Below are 19,177 nucleotides of genomic sequence, written 5' to 3' on the forward strand. Positions count from 1 at the left end.
TCAAGCCTAATATGACAAAGGCAATAACTATAATGTATGAATAGGGTTATTCTAGTCATCAAACATTCAGTCATCTGGTCTGATACAAGACCCCATTGTGTGATCAAAGTAAACAGGGAAATATTCAGAGAATTTATTTTTAAGCCAAGGATTATTAGGACCTGGTATACACCAGCAGAAAGCATGATAGCTTTAAAGAGGGAAGTGGATAAATATTTGAAAAATAAAAACTTAATGGTATGATGAGTGCAGGGGAATCAGACTAAATGAATAACTCTTTCAGAACAATCTCATGTGCTGCAAATTTCTATAATTTTATGATTTTATAACACTTGCAACTACAGGGTATGTGATGGGCTCCCTGAATCAGAAGGCTGTGGCTTCGACTCCAGAGATCCAAGCACAAAATCTAGTGCTGCAGTGTTGGAGATGCTGTCTTCTAGATGAGACTTAAAACGTATGTCCCATCTGCCAACTCAGGTGGGCATAATGGATCCCATGGTATTATTTGAAGAAGAACAGTTGAGTTCTCCCTGGTGTCCTGGCCAATATTTATCCCTCAAACAACATCGAATAAACAGATATTCTGGTCATTATCACAATGCTACTTGTGGGACCTTGCTGTGCACAAATTCACTACTGTGTTTCCTACATTACAACAACTACACTTCAGAAGCACTTCACTGGTTGTGACGCATTTTGAAATGTCCTGAAGTTGTGAAAGATAGTATAAAATTCTAAGTTTTTCTTCCATCTATTAGCAGGAAGAGGGTATTTGTTTGGCTCCTTTTTTGGTTACACATTTCCAGTTGCCATGCATTCAGTATTTGGGATTCTGTTTGTTATATTTATTTGAACATTATAACACCTATAATTTATACTCAATGGCATAATAAAAAACTCCTGTTTAAACAAAGTACGATTAAAATTCTTCACTGTCCAACTATGACCTTGACCTATTCTCTCTCGTATGTTCTCCGTAAAATCTCAAGTTGCCGAAGCACAAAAAACAGTAATTTAAATTCTAGTACAGGAATATTTTGTTAATGAACAATGCTTTAATGCTAACATAATTGTGTTATGGAATTCTCTTCACTAACGTGCTCAAGATGTAACTGTGTATTAATCAAATTTGTCACAATATTTCCTTCTTCAATGGGAAAAAATTACAGAAACACATCCATCGCATTTAAAACAAAATTCTATTTTGTTGCTCGGGAACACGTTGTTGGTTCTCGTAAATGTCATTCCTCGAAACTACAGAATGTACTGTAATTGGATTTTGTTTTCGAGAATGGCACAAAAACTACTTTGTCAATTCAATACAATTACTCCAAATACAACTGTTCCAATTTTATCTGAGTGATAAGTTCACTACGAGTTACAGATACATCCAATATTTTTCACAAAGAAATAAGCTGTGATATTTTTGAGCTCCATTGGCAAACATTTAAAAAAAAGTTAACTATTACAGTTTGTCCACACATCATATACATCTTCCAACAGACGATGAAAAATTATATTTTGCAAACAAAATAGTTGTGCAGTTAAAATCCAAAAAATTGTGGATACTGCAAGACAGTATGATTCTTAACACGACAAAAACTCCAAGAGAACCTGGGAGTTTTATACTTCATTCGCCAAAATGTAATAATAATCCATACCAGCATACTCATTGATCCAACAGCCATTGGTTTATCTTTCAGCTCTGGAGCATCTTTCACTTCCACAGCAGCATAAAAAGCATCCATATCAATGTGTACAATTGTACGACTAAGGTCACGGCTCTCCTCCAGTTCAATTACAAGTCTCTCCACCTAAATGATCAATAACAAGATCAAACCATTCACTATAAACAGATTAGACAGAATTTCATTTCATGTGCATCGTTTTTCTTTTATCTGTGATCAAACCTGTTTGCAAAAATTACAATAAGGACACTTCCTCCTTGAACTTTACATTAAGTTTGAATATGATGTAGTTCAATCAGAGACTAGGGTTTTAAATCTAAACAAAGGAAATTATGAAGGTATGAGAAGCAAATTGGCTATGGTAGATTGGGAAACAACGTCAACAGGTACGACGGTAGACAAGCAATGGCTAACATTTAAAGAACTAACACACAGTTTATAACAAACATATATTCCTTTAATGCACAAAAACCCAGCAAGGAAAGCATTCCAACTGTTGCTAATGAAAGGAATCAAGGATTTGTTAATAATGGACAAGTCAAATCCCAGCGTGAAACCTGGATACTGGGATAGATCCTAACTTTTTGTTTTAGAAACAGTGAAGGTTAGTTACTGAACAAATTCACAGGAGTCTGATGAGCTTATAACACAAAGAATCAAACATTTATTGAACTTGAGTTCCGGGTTTTGGAGCTCAAGCGGCAGCTGGAGTCACTGTGCCACATCCGCGAGACTGATAGCACATTCAGAGAGGTGCTCACGCTGCAGCTTAGGTGCATGGAGGCAGAAAGGGAATGGGTGACCGCCAGGCAGTCCATGAGAACCAGTTAGGTAGTGCAGGAGTCCCCTGGGATTCTGCTCGCTAATTGGCTTTCCATTTTGGATACTGCTAAGGGTGTTGGTTCCTCAGAAGAGTGCAGTCAGAGTCATGTTTGTGGGGAGGGAGAAGAAAAGAAGAGCAGTAGTGATAGGGGATTCATTGGTATGGGGAACAGACAGGCATTTCTGTGGCCATAGACCTGACTCGAAGATGATATGTTGCCTCACTGGTGCCAAAGTCAAGAATGTCACGGAGCGGCCGCAGGACATTCTTCTGGGGAAGGGTGAACAGCTAGAGGTCATGGCCTAGATTGGTACCAATGACTTAAGCAGGAAAGGAGATGAGGTCCTGAAAGCAGATTTTAGGGAGTTAGGGAGGAGATTGAAAAGCGGGACCTTTAAAGTAGTAATCTCAGGATTACTCCCAGTCCCATGTGCTAGTGAGCATAGAAATAGGAGAATTGAGCGATTGAACATGTGGTCGGAAAGCTGAAATAGGAGGGAGGGCCAATCAATTTTCTGAGGCTTTGGGGCTGGTTCTGGGGAAGGTGGGATTTGTAGAAGCGGGATGGTCTACATCCGAGCAGGGAGATTTGCTCATGCTGTTGGGGAGAGTTTAAACTAGATTGGCAGGGGGAGGGAACCTGAGGGCAGATTCAGATAGGACAAATTCAAAGCAGGGAATGGGAGACAGAAAATTAGTGAGTGACTGAGAAAGACAGAAGAAGCAAAGGTTAAAAAAGTGTAGAGCACAGGATTTTGGCAATGTTAAAAAGTATATATGTAAATACAAGTAGTATAGCAAATAAAGTTGATGAGCTGAGGGCACAGATAGACACATGGCAACATCATAGCATTGCTAAAATGGAAACTTGGCTTAAAAAGGGGCAAAAATTCTAGCTCAACATCCCTGGATGTAGAGTTTTCAGGCAGGATAGAGGGGGTGGGGATAAAAAAGTTGGGGATGTAGCATTATTGGCTCAGGAAGCAATTACAGCTGTGAAGAGGGATGATGTACTAAATGAATCATCAAATGAGGCCGTATGGGTTCAGCCCAGAAATAAAAAAGGGGCAACCACACTGCTAGAAGTGCACAATGGACCCCCAAATAGTGAGAGGGAGATAGAAGAGCAAATATGAAGGTACATTTCTGAGTGCAAAAACAATAGGGCAATAAAAGCTGGGGACTTCAACTACTTTACTATCAACTCGGATACAAACAGTTTAAAAGGCACAGAGGGCACAAAGTTCTTCGACTGCATTCAAGAGAACTTTTTTAGCCAGAATGTAATAAGCCCAACGAAAAGGGATGCAATTCTAGATTTAGTCTTAGGAAATGAAGCGGGTCAAATGGATGAAGTAGCAGTGGGTGACCATTTTGGAGATAGTGACCATAGTAAGTTAGATTTAGTATCAAAATAAAAATAAAATAGGGTTAAAAGTTCTAAATTGGGGGAAGACAAATTTTATGGAGCTGAGAAGTGATCTAGTGAAAGTGGACTGTATACAGCTACTTGAAGGAAAATCAGTGGGAGGCATTCAAAGGCGAGATTCTTTGGGCACAGTGTAGACATGTTCCCACAAAGAGAAAGGGTGTTACTGCCAAATCTAGAGCCCCCTGGTTGTCCAGAAGAGTACAGGGTAAAATAAGGCAGAAAAGAAAGCTTATGACAGTCACAAAAAACTTAATTCTCTAGAAAGCCTAGAGGAGTATAGAAAGTACAGGGGTGAAGAAAAAAAGGAAATTAGGAAATTAAAGAGAGGATATAAAAAAATACTGGCAGGTAAAATCAAGGAAAATCCAAAGATCATTTTTATCAATACATTAAGAGCAAGAGGATAACCAAGGAAAGGGTAGGGCCTATTAGAGATGTACAAGATAACTTATGCATGGATGCAGGTGATATGGGCAGGGTTCTTAATGAGTACTTTGTCTCTGCCTTCACAAAGGAGAGCGTGATGTAGACATTCTAGTTAAAGAGGATTGTGAAATATTAGATACAATAAGCATAATTTGAGAGAAAGTACAGGAGGGAATGTCATCTTTGAAGGTGGATAAATCACCAGGGCCGGATGGATTGTATCCCAGGCTGTTGAAGGAAGCCAGGGAGGAAATAGCGGATGCTTGGAGGATCCTTTTCCAATCTTCACTAGATACAAGCAAGGTATCAGAGGATTGAAGGTCCATGAACATTGTACCATTATTTAAAAAGGGTGCGAGGGATAGGCCACATAATTATAGGTCGGTCAGTCTGACTTTGGTGGTGGGAAAATTATTAGAATCAATTCTGAGAAGCAGGATAAACTGTCAGTTAGGAAGGAACAGAGAAATCAGGGATAGTCAGCATGGTTTTGTTAGGGGAAGGACGTGTCTTACTAATTTGATTAAATTTTTTGAGGAAGTGACTAGGAGGATTGATGAGGGTAGTGCAGTGGATGATGTCTACATGGATTTTATTAAGGCACTTGACAAGGTCTCACATGGCAGGCTGGTCAGAAAAGTAAAAGCCCATGGGATACAGGGAAATGTGGCGCTTTGGGTTCAAAATTGGCTCAGCAGCAGAAAACAAAGGGTAGTGGTCGATGGGTGTTTTTGCGAATGGAAAGCAGTTTCCAGTGGCATTCCACAGGGCTCAGTGTTGGGTCCCTTGCTGTTTGTTAGATATATTAATGATTTGGACTTAAATCTGGGAGGCATGATTGGGAAATTTGCTAATGACACAAAAATTGACCATGTAGTTGACTGTGAAGTTCAGTGTGCTTGCACACAAGCAAGGCAGAGACCTCATCCTGAGTGAGACACAGCCAAAGGGAGTGTGGATATTGGCACAGTGGGAACTGAACTGGTAAGTCTTTCTCTTTAATATTTATAAGTTCAGTAGTCTAGTTAAAAGGTTGGTAAGGTAGCTGACTCCGCTGACTGTGTGACAGTTAACTGTCAATCACCTGAAGCCTGATTAGGTGTTGATTACTATTTGAAGCTTAACTAGTGTGAGTCATCTCAGCTCAACTCAGCACTATTTAAGAAAGGGACTATTAGAAGCACGTAATCAGTGTGCTTGCACATGAGCAGGCGAGAGACTTCATTGTGAGTGAGACACAGCCAGAGCGAGTGTGGGTATTGTAAATTTGGTGCACAGTGGGAATTAGGTGCAAAGGGAAGAGGTACTTTTGCTTTTTTCATTTGCTATCCAACTTCTTAATTCTTCAGAGAATGGTCTTGCCCTGCTGCAGCAGTAGAGGCTACAAGGGAGAGAAATGACTGGTAAGTAGTGGTTAAGGTCAGGTAAGTATTTACTACTTTTATCATTTATAGTTTAATGTCTTTTTTGTGGTTTATAGTTTGTATATTCTGTAGTAATGATGATCAGGAAAGAAGGGTCCTAGAGTAATTGATTTAAAAGGTTTAATTTAAAGGGATAAGTCATGACAGGAGAGCTCAAAGCCGTAGTGTGCTCCTCGTGCTCCATGTGGGAAGCCGGGAACATTTCCAGTGCCCGGGACCAGCATCGGTGCAGGAAGTGTGTCCAGCTGCAGCTCCTGGAAGCTCAGGTTTCAGAGCTGGAAAAGCGGCTGGGGTCACTGTGGAGCGTCCGCGAGTCTGAGAGCATCATGGCTAGCATGTTTAGAGAGGTGGTCACACCACAACTGAAGGGACTTGAGGAAGGAAGGGAATGGGTGACCACCAGGCAGTCCAAGAGAAACAGGCAGGTAGTTCAGGAGTCCCCTGGGGTCCTGCTTGCAAATCGGTATTCCATTTTGGAGGCTGATGAGGGTGCTGGTTCCTCCAGGAAGTGCAGACAGAGCCAAACTTCTGACACCACAAGCAGCCTGTCTGTACAGAAGGGGAAGAAGAGAGGAAGAGCAATAGTAATAGAGGATTCTATAGTCAGGGGAACAGATAGGCGCTACTGTGGCTGTCAACGTGACTCCAGGATGGTGTCGCCTCCCTGGTGCCAGGGTCCGGGATGTCACTAAACGGCTGCAAGGCATCCTGAAGGGGGAGGGTGATAAGGCAGAGGTCATGGTACATGTTGATACCAATGACATAGGTAGAAAGAGAGATGAGGTCTTGCACCAAGAATTCAGGGAGTTAGGCAGTAGACTGAAAAGCAGGGCTCTCGGGTTGTAATCTCTGTATTACTCCCAGTGCCACATGCTAGTGAGCACAGAAGTAGGAGAATAGTGCAGATCAATAAGTGGCTGAAGAGTTGATGCAGGAGGGAGGGTTTTTGATTCCTGGATCACTGGGACCGTTTCTGGGGAAGGTGGGACTTGTACAAGCGGGATGGTCAACATCTGAACCAGAGCAGGGCTAACATCCTTGCGGGCGGGTTTGCTAGTGCTGTTGGGAGGAGTTTAAACTAATTTGGCAGGGGGAGGGGACACAATGTTAGCAGAATAGGGACACATCATAATACAGTAAAACAATCAAGTTAGAGGGAGTACAGCTGCGTTAAGCTTCAAGGGAGTAAGGCAAGGCTGGATGGCCTCTACGTTAATCGCAGGAGTATTACAGGTAAAACAGATGAATTAAGGGTGAGGACTGACATGTGGAATTGTGATATAGTAACCAGCAGAGAGATGTGGTTGAGGGAGGGGGAGGATTGGCAGCTCAACATTCCAGGATATAGGATCTTCAGGCGAGACAGGGGTGGGGGTAAAAGAGGAGGAGGCATTGCATTATTAGTTAAGGAGTCAATTACTGCAGTAAGGAGAGATGATATCTTGGAGGGGGCATCGAATGAAGCTTTGTGGGTAGAAAATAAGAAAGAAAATAAGGGTAGACACATTGTTAGGTGTTTATTATAGACCCCCAGATAGTCAGCGGGAAATTGAGGAGCAAATATGTGCACAATTCGCGGAGGTGCATAAAAACAATATCAGGTGATTTCAACTTTCCCAACATTAATTGGGATAGACAGTGTTAAGGGAGTGGATTTTTTGAAATGTGTACAGGCGAACTTTACAGGTCAATATGTAGAGGGTCCAACAAGGGACGGCGCAGCACTGGACCTAATTCTGAGGAACGAAGCCGGACAGGTGGTCGAGGTGGTGGTGGGGGAGCATTTTAGTGATAGCGACCACAACATGGTGCAATTTAAGCTTGTTATGGACAAAGAAATAAACAAGTTGCAAAAAAATGTTTTGAGCGGATTTTAGTAAAATAAAGCGGGATCTGGCCAAGGTAGACTAGGAACAGCTCCTTGTGGGGATATCTACAGAAGAGCAGTGGGCGGCGTTCAAAAAGGAAAAGGGAAGGGTACAGGCTCAACATATTCCCTCTAGGGTGATAGGGAGGAGTAACAAGCCCAGAGAACCATGGATGACCAGAGATATTCAGGATACGATGAGAAGGAAAAGAGAGGCTTTTAACGGGTACAAGGGGAGTAAATCAGCGGAGGCATTAGTGAAGTACAGAAAGTGCAGGGTGGAGCTTAAAGTAATTAGGAGAGCAAAGAGGGGATATGAGAAAGCTCTGGATGGTAAAAGTAGGGAAAATCCCAAGATATTCTATAAATATATCAATGGGAAGAGGATAACCAGGGAAAGAGTAGGGGCAATCTATGGGTGGAGCCAGAGGACATCAGTAGAGTGTTGAACGAATACTTCACATCCGTCTTCAACCAAGAGAATGAGGATGAAGGTATGGAACTGGGGAGAGAGACTGCGAGGTTCTTGTGCAAATTGATATAGGGAGTGACTAGATATTGGCAGGCTTAAAAGTGGACAATCACCAGGTCCGGATGATTTGTGTCCCAGACTGCTGAGGGAGGCAACGGAGGAGATCGCAGGGGGTCTGACCCAAATTTTTAATTCCTCTCTGGCCACGGGGGAGGTGCCAGAGGACTGAAGAACAGCTAATGAGGTTCCGCTTTTTAAGAAGGGTTGTAGAGATAAGCCAGGGAACTACAGGCCAGTGAGTCTCGTGTCAGTGGTAGGGAAACTATTGGAGAAAATTCTGAAGGAGAGAATCTAGCTCCACTTGGAGAGGCAAGGTTTGATCAGGGATAAGTCAGCATAGCTTTGTCAGAGGGAGGTCATGCCTAACAAATTTGATTGAATTTTTTGAGGTGGTGACCAGGTGTGTAGATGAGGGTAGTGCAGTTGATGTAGTTTATATGGATTTCAGCAAAGCCTTTGACAAGGTCCCACATGAGAGACTTATAAAGAAGGCAAATGCACATGGGATACAGGTTAATTTGATAAGATGGATTCAAAATTGGCTTAGTTGCAGGAGACAGAGGGCGATGACAGAAGAATGCTTTAGTGACTGGAAGCCTGCGTCCAGTGGCGTACCACAGGGATCTGTGCTCGGTCCCCTTTTATTCGTCATTTATATAAACGACATAGAAGACTATGTGGGGGGTAGGATGTGGGAGGGGACATGAGCAAATTTTCTTATGTGGCTCAATGTTGAATTCTGTTTGATAATTCTCCTGTAAAGTGTTTTGGGATGTTTTACTCTGTTAAAGGCACTATATAAATTCAAGTTGCTGCGTTTAAATGGATTTTTACTAAATGTAACAACTTGAATTTATATAGTGCCTTTAACTGAGTAAAACATCCCAAAATATTTCACAGGCGAGTTATCAAACAGAATTCGACATCAAGTCACATAAGAGTCCTGACAAATGCCCAGTCTACCTCAAGTTACCCTGGAAGGACAAAGTATCTCAAAAAATTGAGCAACAGGTGAAGCTAGCTGTTTCACGTTGCTACTATGCAGTAGCAGCACGAGTGGTATTTGCCAAGCCAGCAAGATGTTCTGCCTATCACACAAATGAGTAATGTGGTATATGAATTTCAGTGCCAGTGTGATGCTAGGTATGTAGACTGTATGTTCCAAAGACTGACAGATTGTACCAAATAGCATGTCCCTTCCGCTGTTTGCAACGGGCAAGGTACAGACCATACCCAGCCAACCCATGCTTGCAAAACTCAAAACACGGTGCCCAACATTAGATGTGATTCTGCAATTGGACAACATTTGCTAAATAATCCTCAGTATGCTAAAAATTATTCTGACAACCAATTTAAAATTGTCAGTCAGGCTTGCAGTATGGGGTATTTATGTGTACTGGAAGCTATATATATATATATATATATATATATATTACACTGGGTCCTGTTCTTTGCAGACAGAAAGAACATGTACACACATTGAGCCTGTTTCAGCTAAACAAAATAAGTGATAACCATTTGCTCGTTCTTTCCTCAGGGCAATGCCTTGACCAATCAAGAGTCAAGCTGCCTGGTTTAAATTTTAAACAGTGCTTGGCAGTAAACTGTCAGTCATCATTAACTGGTGCATTCTCCATGGTAATGCCTCTACCAATCAGAATCCACTTGCCAACCAATCAGCACTCTCTTCTCACACAGTATAAAGTTGTTGCTTCCCCTGACATTGGTATTCTTGCAATTGTCCTGGTGAATGCAAGACAGAAAGTTTTGACAAAATGTCTTTTTTCAGCAATAATGACTATCCAAATTGTGAATCTATGCACAGTCCAGGCTCAAGGGATAAAATTCTCTACTTTTATTGCAACACAACACTTCCTTAATTCACATCACCCTCAATTTTCTAGCCATGTAAATTTTCCACTGTACTTGACTTGTCTCTGTCATTCCTTGGAGTCAGGATTAGCATTAGCTTTTGGAGTATAATTTTTCACCATCATTTATATACCTATTGGTGTGATAAAAGAGTACCATTGATGGCTGTTTGTTACCACCAACAATGGATTGTTTCTTGGCAGTTAAGCAGCAGCAACAGAAAATACAGAAGCTTGCATTTATTTTTCAACAGAACTATAAACTTACATACCCCTCTCAGGTGCAAAAACAACAAAAGTTATAGCAGCACTTCAGATAACTTTGCTGACAATGCTAAACTCGAACTTGTTTGCATGCTGTAACTCTTAAAAGGGAGAGGTTCACGTGGTCCACAAAATTCCAGAAAAACACTTTGCCAGAAGCAGCAGTACAGGGGTACAAGATAGAATTCGCAAATAAGAGCACACTGTCAGGGTGACACCTCTGATAATTCTGTGCAAACTGTGATATTGTTAACCAACGGGTGCTAGCCATAGTTGAATCAAATTAATCAAATTAGCACAATAGTTTGCAGAACTTTTCCTCCGAAGTCCATTTGCATGTTACCAAGCCTGATATTGACTACAATCCCATCCACCATACTTCTTCCTACTCTGCTTCCTGTAACGACTCCATTCCTTTTTTCGAGTTACTCTGTCATCACATCTGCTCAGAACCTGCCACCTTCATCAGAGCTTCTGAATGCCCTCCAAGTTTCTCAGCCAAGATTTCCTCTTCCACTATGATAAACTGTCCCTTGACCATGTAAGGCCATTTTCCCATACTTTCTTCTCACCCTTCAACTCCATAGCAGAACCTTGATAGGTCTTACATCCTCAATTTCCCCCCTACTTGTTTGCATGTTTGATTGATTATTCTCTGCCATTTCTGGCAGCAGCAATATGGTCCCAACACCAATTACACCTTCTCATCCCCATCTCTTTCACTGTCAGTCAGCACCATTCCCTTAGTGACATTTGGGTCTACTCCTCTTGTGCACCTGCCCTCCTTCAGCTGGCACCTTCCCAAGCAAGCGCATGAGATACATCAGAGTTCTGATGATAGGTCATGGACTTGAGGAGTTAACTCTGTCTCTCCACAGTTGCTGCCTGACCTGCAGAGTATTTCCAGTATTTTCTGTAATATTTTCAAACACGATCAAGTTTGAAAAAGAATTAAACCCATATACTGCCCTGAACTTATACAACAAGAATCCAGACACTATGACTGTAATTAAGATAAAAGGACTAACCGTTACCATGTGAATGATTTCCTAACATTACGCCCTTTGGATGCTCCTGGTCTTATGACCATGGAAAATTCTTCACTGTGAAACCCATGATCTGGTTCATACCACGAGGCGATGACTAATCAAAGCCCTCACTTCACTTAACAAAGGGAATTCACTATAAAAATGATTGAATGATCTATCATTGGAAACATGATTAAGGACTACAATTTATTTTAATCCTGTACAAAATAACTCTGAAAAATAAATTAAATATATTTCAGAGAAGTACAGCACATCAAAACATAGTCCACTAAAGAAATCCAGCACTGAGCATTACGATAATTTGGAACTTACGTTGAAAATGTTAACTAGCAGACAACAGAGTATTGGATATTGATATTCCAAACAATAGTAACATGGAGCAGTAAGGGCCATTATATTCAGCACAGCTTCTAATTTATTCTATGCAAGTGGTGGAGAGTAGGAATCAGGGCAAGAAAAAAAAATCAAAGTTCATAAAAGGGGGAACAGGTTGCAAGCAGGCTTGATTAATAAGATGTGTCTTGTATTAACAAATAATACTCAGAATGCTGCACCTTTTTGAACCATAGATACAAGCATACAACCCAACATGTTTTGTATAAATCGAAGATCATGTTACCTAAATGAGACAAATCCTCCACAGACTTTGGAGAGGAAAAGGGGGTTAGAGATGGGTCAGTAGTTTGCCCTTTTGGAGAGATCAACAGCCAGTTTATTGAGGAAGGGATGATGTAGTTTTGAAGGGAAGGTGGACAGTACCTGAGGAGAGGGAATCATTAAAAATATAAGCTAACATGAAAGCCAGGAAGAGAAGTGGGTGGTCAATAGTTTGGTGGGAATAGAGTCAAGAAAGGAGGTGCATCCCATGGACAAGATGAGCTTGGAGGGAGCACAAGGGAGAAAAGACAGAGAATAGAGGTTTGGCACCATTTCCTTACACATTGTCGTTGTTGAAGCATGGAACATATTACCAAAATGAGCGGTTGAGGCAGAGACCAGGTTATCTTTGAAGGGAAGTATTCAAAGCAGAGGATGATACAAGGCATTAAAATGAGGATCGACTTACTGGGCTGTATGGCCTTTTCTATACTGTATTACATTATTATTCAATATAGCAAAATTATCTCTGGTTATTTTGATAAACACAAGATAAACATTATTTACTTTGGTGGATACGAGTACAGAATTCTCTCGCAGCATTTGTAAATTAATGGGCAGTGGCACAAGAACACAGTGAAATGTCCCAAAACTCTTTAAGAAAAGAGGAAGGTAACAAGGAGTAGGAAGGTGATGGTTTGGGTAAGTAACTGAAAACTCAGTCAAAGAGGTGGGTTTTGAGGACATTTCTGAAGATGGGGAGAGATATCGCAAGACAGCAGTTAATGCACATTTGAAAAATAAAATTTAAAACAATTTGGGGAAAGACAATGGAATTTGATGGAAGCATAGCTCTTTCGTAGAGCTGGCACAGGTAATACAGGCCATATTGCCTCCCTCACTACTGTAAAATTCTATGATTCTACGGTCACAGAAAGCACGGGTTAGAATGTCAGTGCATGCTTGGAAGTGAAGTAGGAGTTCACTTTGCTTGGGTTAGAAAGTGACAATTAGGACAGGCAAGGGGACATCAGCAATGTGTAAATGAGGATGTGGTCACAGATGTAAATAGTGAGATCTTCAGGCCGCATGTTATGACGGGACGAAGGGCGAGCCTCCTAGATTTGATAATGAGAAATTATGAGGAGAACTTAGATATAAGACCCCCTGTCATCTATCATTCCATCTTATACATTCCATCCAAGATATAACACTGAGGAAGTGTGTGAGTCAACAAACAAAAGGATAAATTAAATAATTGTTGCATCACACATTGATTTATGCTTGGCCATTTTTCACAGACCTTCTAGTCGATTTGTATTTTTTAACTCATTGGTGCTCCCATTTTCTGTCAAGCTCCATTCTACTACTATACTTTTCAGCAACTGTCCTGACAATATTGTTCCTATGTGCTCTGATTTAACATGGTTGGATGTCTGCACCAGTTGAATTTTTAACTCAAGAGAAGGCAGAACCTATCAGCAATCACGTGTGATGTAACTGCACTTGTGATATGCCTCTCCACCATCATCCATGTGGATAGGACTACACTCGCTGGATTCCATTTTATCTATCTAATCTTAATAGCCTATCTTCCTGTTATTGCACCAGTACCTCTGGTGTCCCCAGAGGATCTATCCTTGGCCCCCTCCTATTTCTCACCTACATGCTGCTCCTTGGCCACGTCATCAGAAAGCACAGTGATAGTTTTCATATGTACACTGATGACCACCCAGCTCTACTTCAACACCATTTTTCTCAACTCCTCCGCTGTTGCTATATTATCAGACTGATTATCTGACATCCAGAACTGGATGAGCAGAAATTTCTTCCAATTAAATGTTGGAAAGGTTGAAGCCACTATTTCCAGTCCCCACTTTGAACTCCATTTCCTGGCTACCAAATCCATCCCTCTCCCTAAGCAAGGCTGTACATAGCCTTGGTGTCATATTTGACCCTGAGATGAGATTCCGATCACACATTCAATAAAAATCTGGAATTAAAAGTCTAATGATGACCGTGAAACCATTGCTGATTGATGTAAAAACCCATCTGGTTCACTAATGTCCTTTAGGGAAGGAAATCTGTCGTCCTTACCTGGTCTGGCCTACATGTGAATCCAGACCCACAGCAATGTGGTTAACTCTTTTTTTTAAAAAAAAAACCCCTTTGAAATGGCCCAGCAGGCCACTCAGTTGTATCAAACTGCTACGAAGTCACAAAAATGGAATGAAACCGGACAGACCACCTGGCATCAACCTCGGGACCGGGAACAACAATGGCAAACTCATGTCAAACCCGCAAAGTCCTCCTTAGTAACATCTGCGGGCTAGTGCCAAAATTGGGAGAGCTGTCTCACAGACTAGTCAAGCAACAGCCTGACATAGTCATTCTCATGGAATCATCTCTTACAGATAATATCCCATATACCACCATCACCATCTGTCCCACCGGCAGGACAGGCCTAGCAGAGGTGGCGGCACAGTGGTTGGGAGGGAGTTGCCCTGAAAGTCCTCAACATCGACTCCAGACCCCATGAAGTCCCACGGCATCAGGTCAAACATGGACGGGAAACTTCCTGCTGATTACCATGGACTGCCCTCCCTCAGCTGATGTTTAACACCACTTGGAGGAAGCACTGAGGGTGGCAAGGGCGCAGAATGTACTCTGGGTGGGGGATTTCAATGTCCATCACCAAGAGTGGCTCGGTAGCACCACTACAGATCGAGCTCATAAATGGGTCACAAACGACATAGCTGCTAGACTGGTTCTGCAGCAGGTGGTGAGGGAACCAACAAGAGGGAAAAACATACTTGACCTCATCCTCATCGAACTGCCTGCCGCAGATGCATCGCTCCATGACAATATCGGTAGGAATGACCACCACACAGTCCTTGTGGAGACAAAGTGCTGCCTTCACATTGAGAATACCGTTGGTCGTGCTGTGTGGCACTACCACCGTGCTAAATAGGATTGATTTCAAACAGGTCTAGCAAGACTGGGCATCCATGAGGTGCTGTGGGTCATCAGCAGCAGCAGAATTGTACTAAAAAAAAATCTGTAATCTCATGGCCCAGCATATCCCCAATCTACCACTGCCATCAAGTCAGGGGATCAACCCTAGTTCAATGAAGAGTGCAGGAGGGCATGCCAAGAGCAGCACTATGCATACCTAAAAATGAGGTGTCAACCTGGTGAAGCTATAACACAGGACTATTTGCGTACCAAGCAGCATAAGCAGCAAGTGATAGACAGAGCTAAGCAATCCCACAACCAACGGATTAGATCTAAGTTCTACAGTTCTGCCACATCCAGTCGTGGATGCTGGTGGACAATTAAACAACTCACTGGAGGAGGAGGCTCAAAAAATTGCTCCATCCTCAATGACGGAGGAGTCCAGCACATCAGTGCAAAAGATAAGGCTGAAGTATTTGCTACAATCATCAGCCAGAAGTGCCAAGTGTATGATCCATCTTGGCCTACTCCAGAGGTCCCACGCAGCACAGTCTTCAGCCAATTCAATTCATTCTACGTGATATCAGGAAATGGCTGAAGGCACTGGATGCTGCAAAGGCTATGGGTCCTGACAATATTCCAGCAAAAGTACATAGGATTTGTGCTCCAGAACATGCCGCACCCCTAGCCAAGCTGTTCCAGTACAGCTACAACACTGGCATCTACCCAGCTATGTGGAAAATTGCCAAGGTATGTCCTGTACACAAAAAAGCAGGACAAATCCAACCCAGCCAATTACTGCCCCATCAGTCTACACTCAATTATGGGTAAAGTATTGGAAGGGGTCATCAACAGTGCTATCAAGAGGCACTTGCTTAGCAATAACCTGTTCACTGATGCCAGGTTTGGGTTCCGCCAGGGCCACTCAGCTCCTGAGCTCATTGCATCCTTAGTTCAAACATCGACAAAAGAGCTGAACTCCAGAGGTGAGGTGAGAGTGATTGCCCTCAATATCAAGACCACATCTGACTGAGTGTGACATCAAGGAGCCCTGGCAAAACTGGAGTCAATGAGAATCAGGAGGAAAATTCTCCACTAGTTGAAGTCATACCTAGCACAAAAGGAAGATGGTTGTGGTTGTTGGAGGTCAGTCATCTCAGCTTCAGGACATCACCGCAGGAGTTACACAGGGTAGTGTCCTAGGCCCAACCATCTTCAGCTGTTTCATCAATGACCTTCCTTCCATCGTAAAGTCAGGAGTGGGGAAGTTTGCTGATGATTGCACAATGTTCAGCACCATTCACAACTCCTCAGATACTGAAGCACTCCATGTCCAAATGCAGCAAGACCTGGACAATATCCAGGCTTGGGCTGACAAGTGGCAAGTAACATTCGTGCCGCACAAGTGTCAAGCAATGACCACCTCCAACAAAAGAGAATCCAACCACTGCCTCTTGATGTTCAATGGCATTACCATCACTTGAATCCCCCACTATCAACATCCTGGGGTTACCACTGACCAGGAACTGAACTGGACTAGCCATATAAATACTGTGGCTACAAAAGCAGGTCAGAAGCTAGGAATCCTGTGGCGAGTAAGTCATCTCCTGACTCCCCAAAGCCTGTCCACCATCTACAAGGCACAAGTCAGGAGCATGATGAAATACTCCCCACTTGCCTGGATGAGTGCAGCTCCCACAACACTCAAGAAGCTTGACACCTCCCAGGACAAAGCAGCCCGCTTGATTGGCACCACATCCACAAATATTCACTCCCTCCACCACCGACACACAGTTGCAGCAGTGTGAACCATCTACAAGATGCACTGCAGGAATTCACCAAGGCTCCTTAGACAGCACCATCCAAACTCGCGCTCACTACCATCTAGGAGGACAAGGACAGCAGATAAATGGGAACACCACCACCTGGAATTTCCCCTCCAAGTCACTCACCATCCTGACTTGGAAATATATCGCTGTTCCTTCACTGTTAAAATCCTGGAACACCCTTCCTAACAGCACTGTGGGTGTACCTACACCACATGGACTGCAGCGGTTCAAGAAAGCAGCTCACCACTACTTTCTCAAGGGAACTAGGGATGGGCAATAAATGCTGTCCCAGCCAGCAAAACCCACATCCCGTGAATGAATAAAAAATAAGGTGAATCCACCTCCACCAAATCCTCAGGCATTATAATCCACAATCTAACCACTCACTGTGTGAAAAAGCTTTTCCTCATGTTGCCTCTGGTTCTTTGCCAATCACCTTCAAATCGGTGTCCACTGGTTTTCAACCCTTACACCTATGGGAACAGTTTCTCTCTATCTACTCTGTCTAGACCACTCATAATTGTGAACACCCTTATCAAATCTCTGCTCAATCTCGTCTTCCCTAAAGAACACAATGCTAATTTCTCCAATCTATTCATGTAACTGAAGTCCCTTAGTTCTGGAATGATTCTCATAAATCTTTAGTCCACCCTCTCTAAAGTCTTCACATCCTTCCTAAAGTGCTGTCCAATTCTGGGCACCGAATACTCCACTTGAGGCTGAACCAGTGTTTTATAAAGGTTTATCATAACTTCCTTGCTTTTGTACTCGATGCCTCTATTTATAAAGCCCAGGATTCCATATGTCTCTTTAACCACTTTCTCAATCTGCCCTGCCAGCTTCAACAATTTGTACACATAAGCCTCCAAGGTTTCTCTATTCCTGTACTCCCAATCAACCTCTCTGGCATTGAAAATTGACTAAACGAGTACGGAGTCTTAATCCTTCAGGTTTCAATTGCTTTTGGAGATTTTAAAATATACAGCTCTCTGTTGCTGAAATCCTCATCCATGCCATTGTTACCTCCAGACTTGGCTATTCTGTGCAATTCTGGCTGACCATTCAGCCCGTTGTACCTGTGGCTGATCTTTGAAAGAGCTGTCCAAGTTAGTCCCACATTCTAGCTTTTTATTCATGATCACGCAAATTATTCCTCTTCAAGTACTTGCCCAATAGCTTTTTGAAAATTCCTACAGAATCTGATTACATGAAAATATGGTGGAATGTGTTTGAGATCTCAACAACCCTCTGTTTGAAATTTAAAAATTCCTCAATTCCCCTATAATTCTTTTGCTAATTTAAAATCTATGATTGGTTACTGACCCAGTTGCCAAAGAAAACAGTTTAAAACAATTTTAAAATTTTTCAATTCAAATTAATACTTTTCCTTTGTCTCTTTTTTTCCTCGCAATCAAACCTTTCTTTTCCTCTTGATTTCTCTTTCTGAACCATTAAAAGGTGCAAATCAACAAATTCAATGCTGACAAAGATCCAGAATCTCTTTGGAAATATGCAAATATAAAGACCCCTGCTAATTTTTCCTTGCCTCTTACCTGATGCTGCCTTTTCTTTAGCTGTTGCTCTGTAATCTGTGCTTTCTGCTGTAACATTTTCTCAATTCGCTGGTTCACCTGTTGTTCTTTCTTTCGTTCATTTTCATAAAACCTTGATCCCTAGAAAACAAAAGATTAGCATTCAGGATTGATTTATGTCAAAATTAGGCATTTTGTGCTAAGTGTTAAACAATGCATCATCACTGACTCACTCCTTAAGACAATAGCAACCTGCAATTTACTCACTTCAACTAGCAATTAATGCAGAATTATGTAAACTGAAATGCTCAGTCTTCAAAGAAAACACCCACAGATGTTTCAAAAGTATATGTATTTGTTTCAAAAGTAATAATTAATAAATGCTATAAAGAGCTACAGACACAGTCCAAGAAAACTGGCAGATAAAGTTCAATTGCAAGTAGTGTGAGCCCACACTAGGAATGGTAGGAGTTACAGAGGAGCAGAGAGCTTTAGGGGTTCGTGTACAGAAACAGGAAACATGAGTGGACAAGTGCAAAAAGTAATTTAAAAAGGTAGTGAATTGTTAGCTGTTATTTCAAATGGGGATGAAATGCAAATGAGTGGAATTAATGCTCCAGTTGTATAAGACTCTAGTGAGATCGCATATAGAATACTACATTCAGCTCTGGGCACCTCAACTCAGGAAGGACATATAGGCCTTGGAGGAGATACAACACAGATTCACCAGAATTATATCAACTAAAAGGGTGAAATTACAAAGCCAGATGATTAACCTGGTATTCTCCTGCATGTAGAAGATTAAGGGTGATCCAATTAAGATGTTTAATATGACTAAAGGATTTGATATGGTAAATAGAAGAAAACTATTTCCCTTGTGGGTGA

The 19,177-nt window shown here is 42.0% G+C and overlaps 1 protein-coding gene across 2 annotated transcripts in view; it reads right to left on the reverse strand.

Moving 5' to 3' along the window:
• Nucleotides 1-19,177, reverse strand: part of polk (polymerase (DNA directed) kappa) — a 110,543-nt gene that overhangs the window by 72,521 nt on the left and 18,845 nt on the right. For both annotated transcript variants that reach the window (XM_078563629.1, XM_078563639.1), the window contains exons 3-4: nt 18,314-18,433; nt 1,665-1,817 (exon numbers count right to left, since the gene is read on the reverse strand). In XM_078563629.1, coding sequence (XP_078419755.1) covers nt 1,665-1,817; nt 18,314-18,433 — 273 coding nt within the window. The remainder of the gene's footprint in view (nt 1-1,664; nt 1,818-18,313; nt 18,434-19,177) is intronic.

This window comes from Cetorhinus maximus, chromosome 2 (assembly GCF_964194155.1).
Source record: "Cetorhinus maximus chromosome 2, sCetMax3.hap1.1, whole genome shotgun sequence".
Lineage (NCBI taxonomy): Eukaryota > Metazoa > Chordata > Chondrichthyes > Lamniformes > Cetorhinidae > Cetorhinus > Cetorhinus maximus.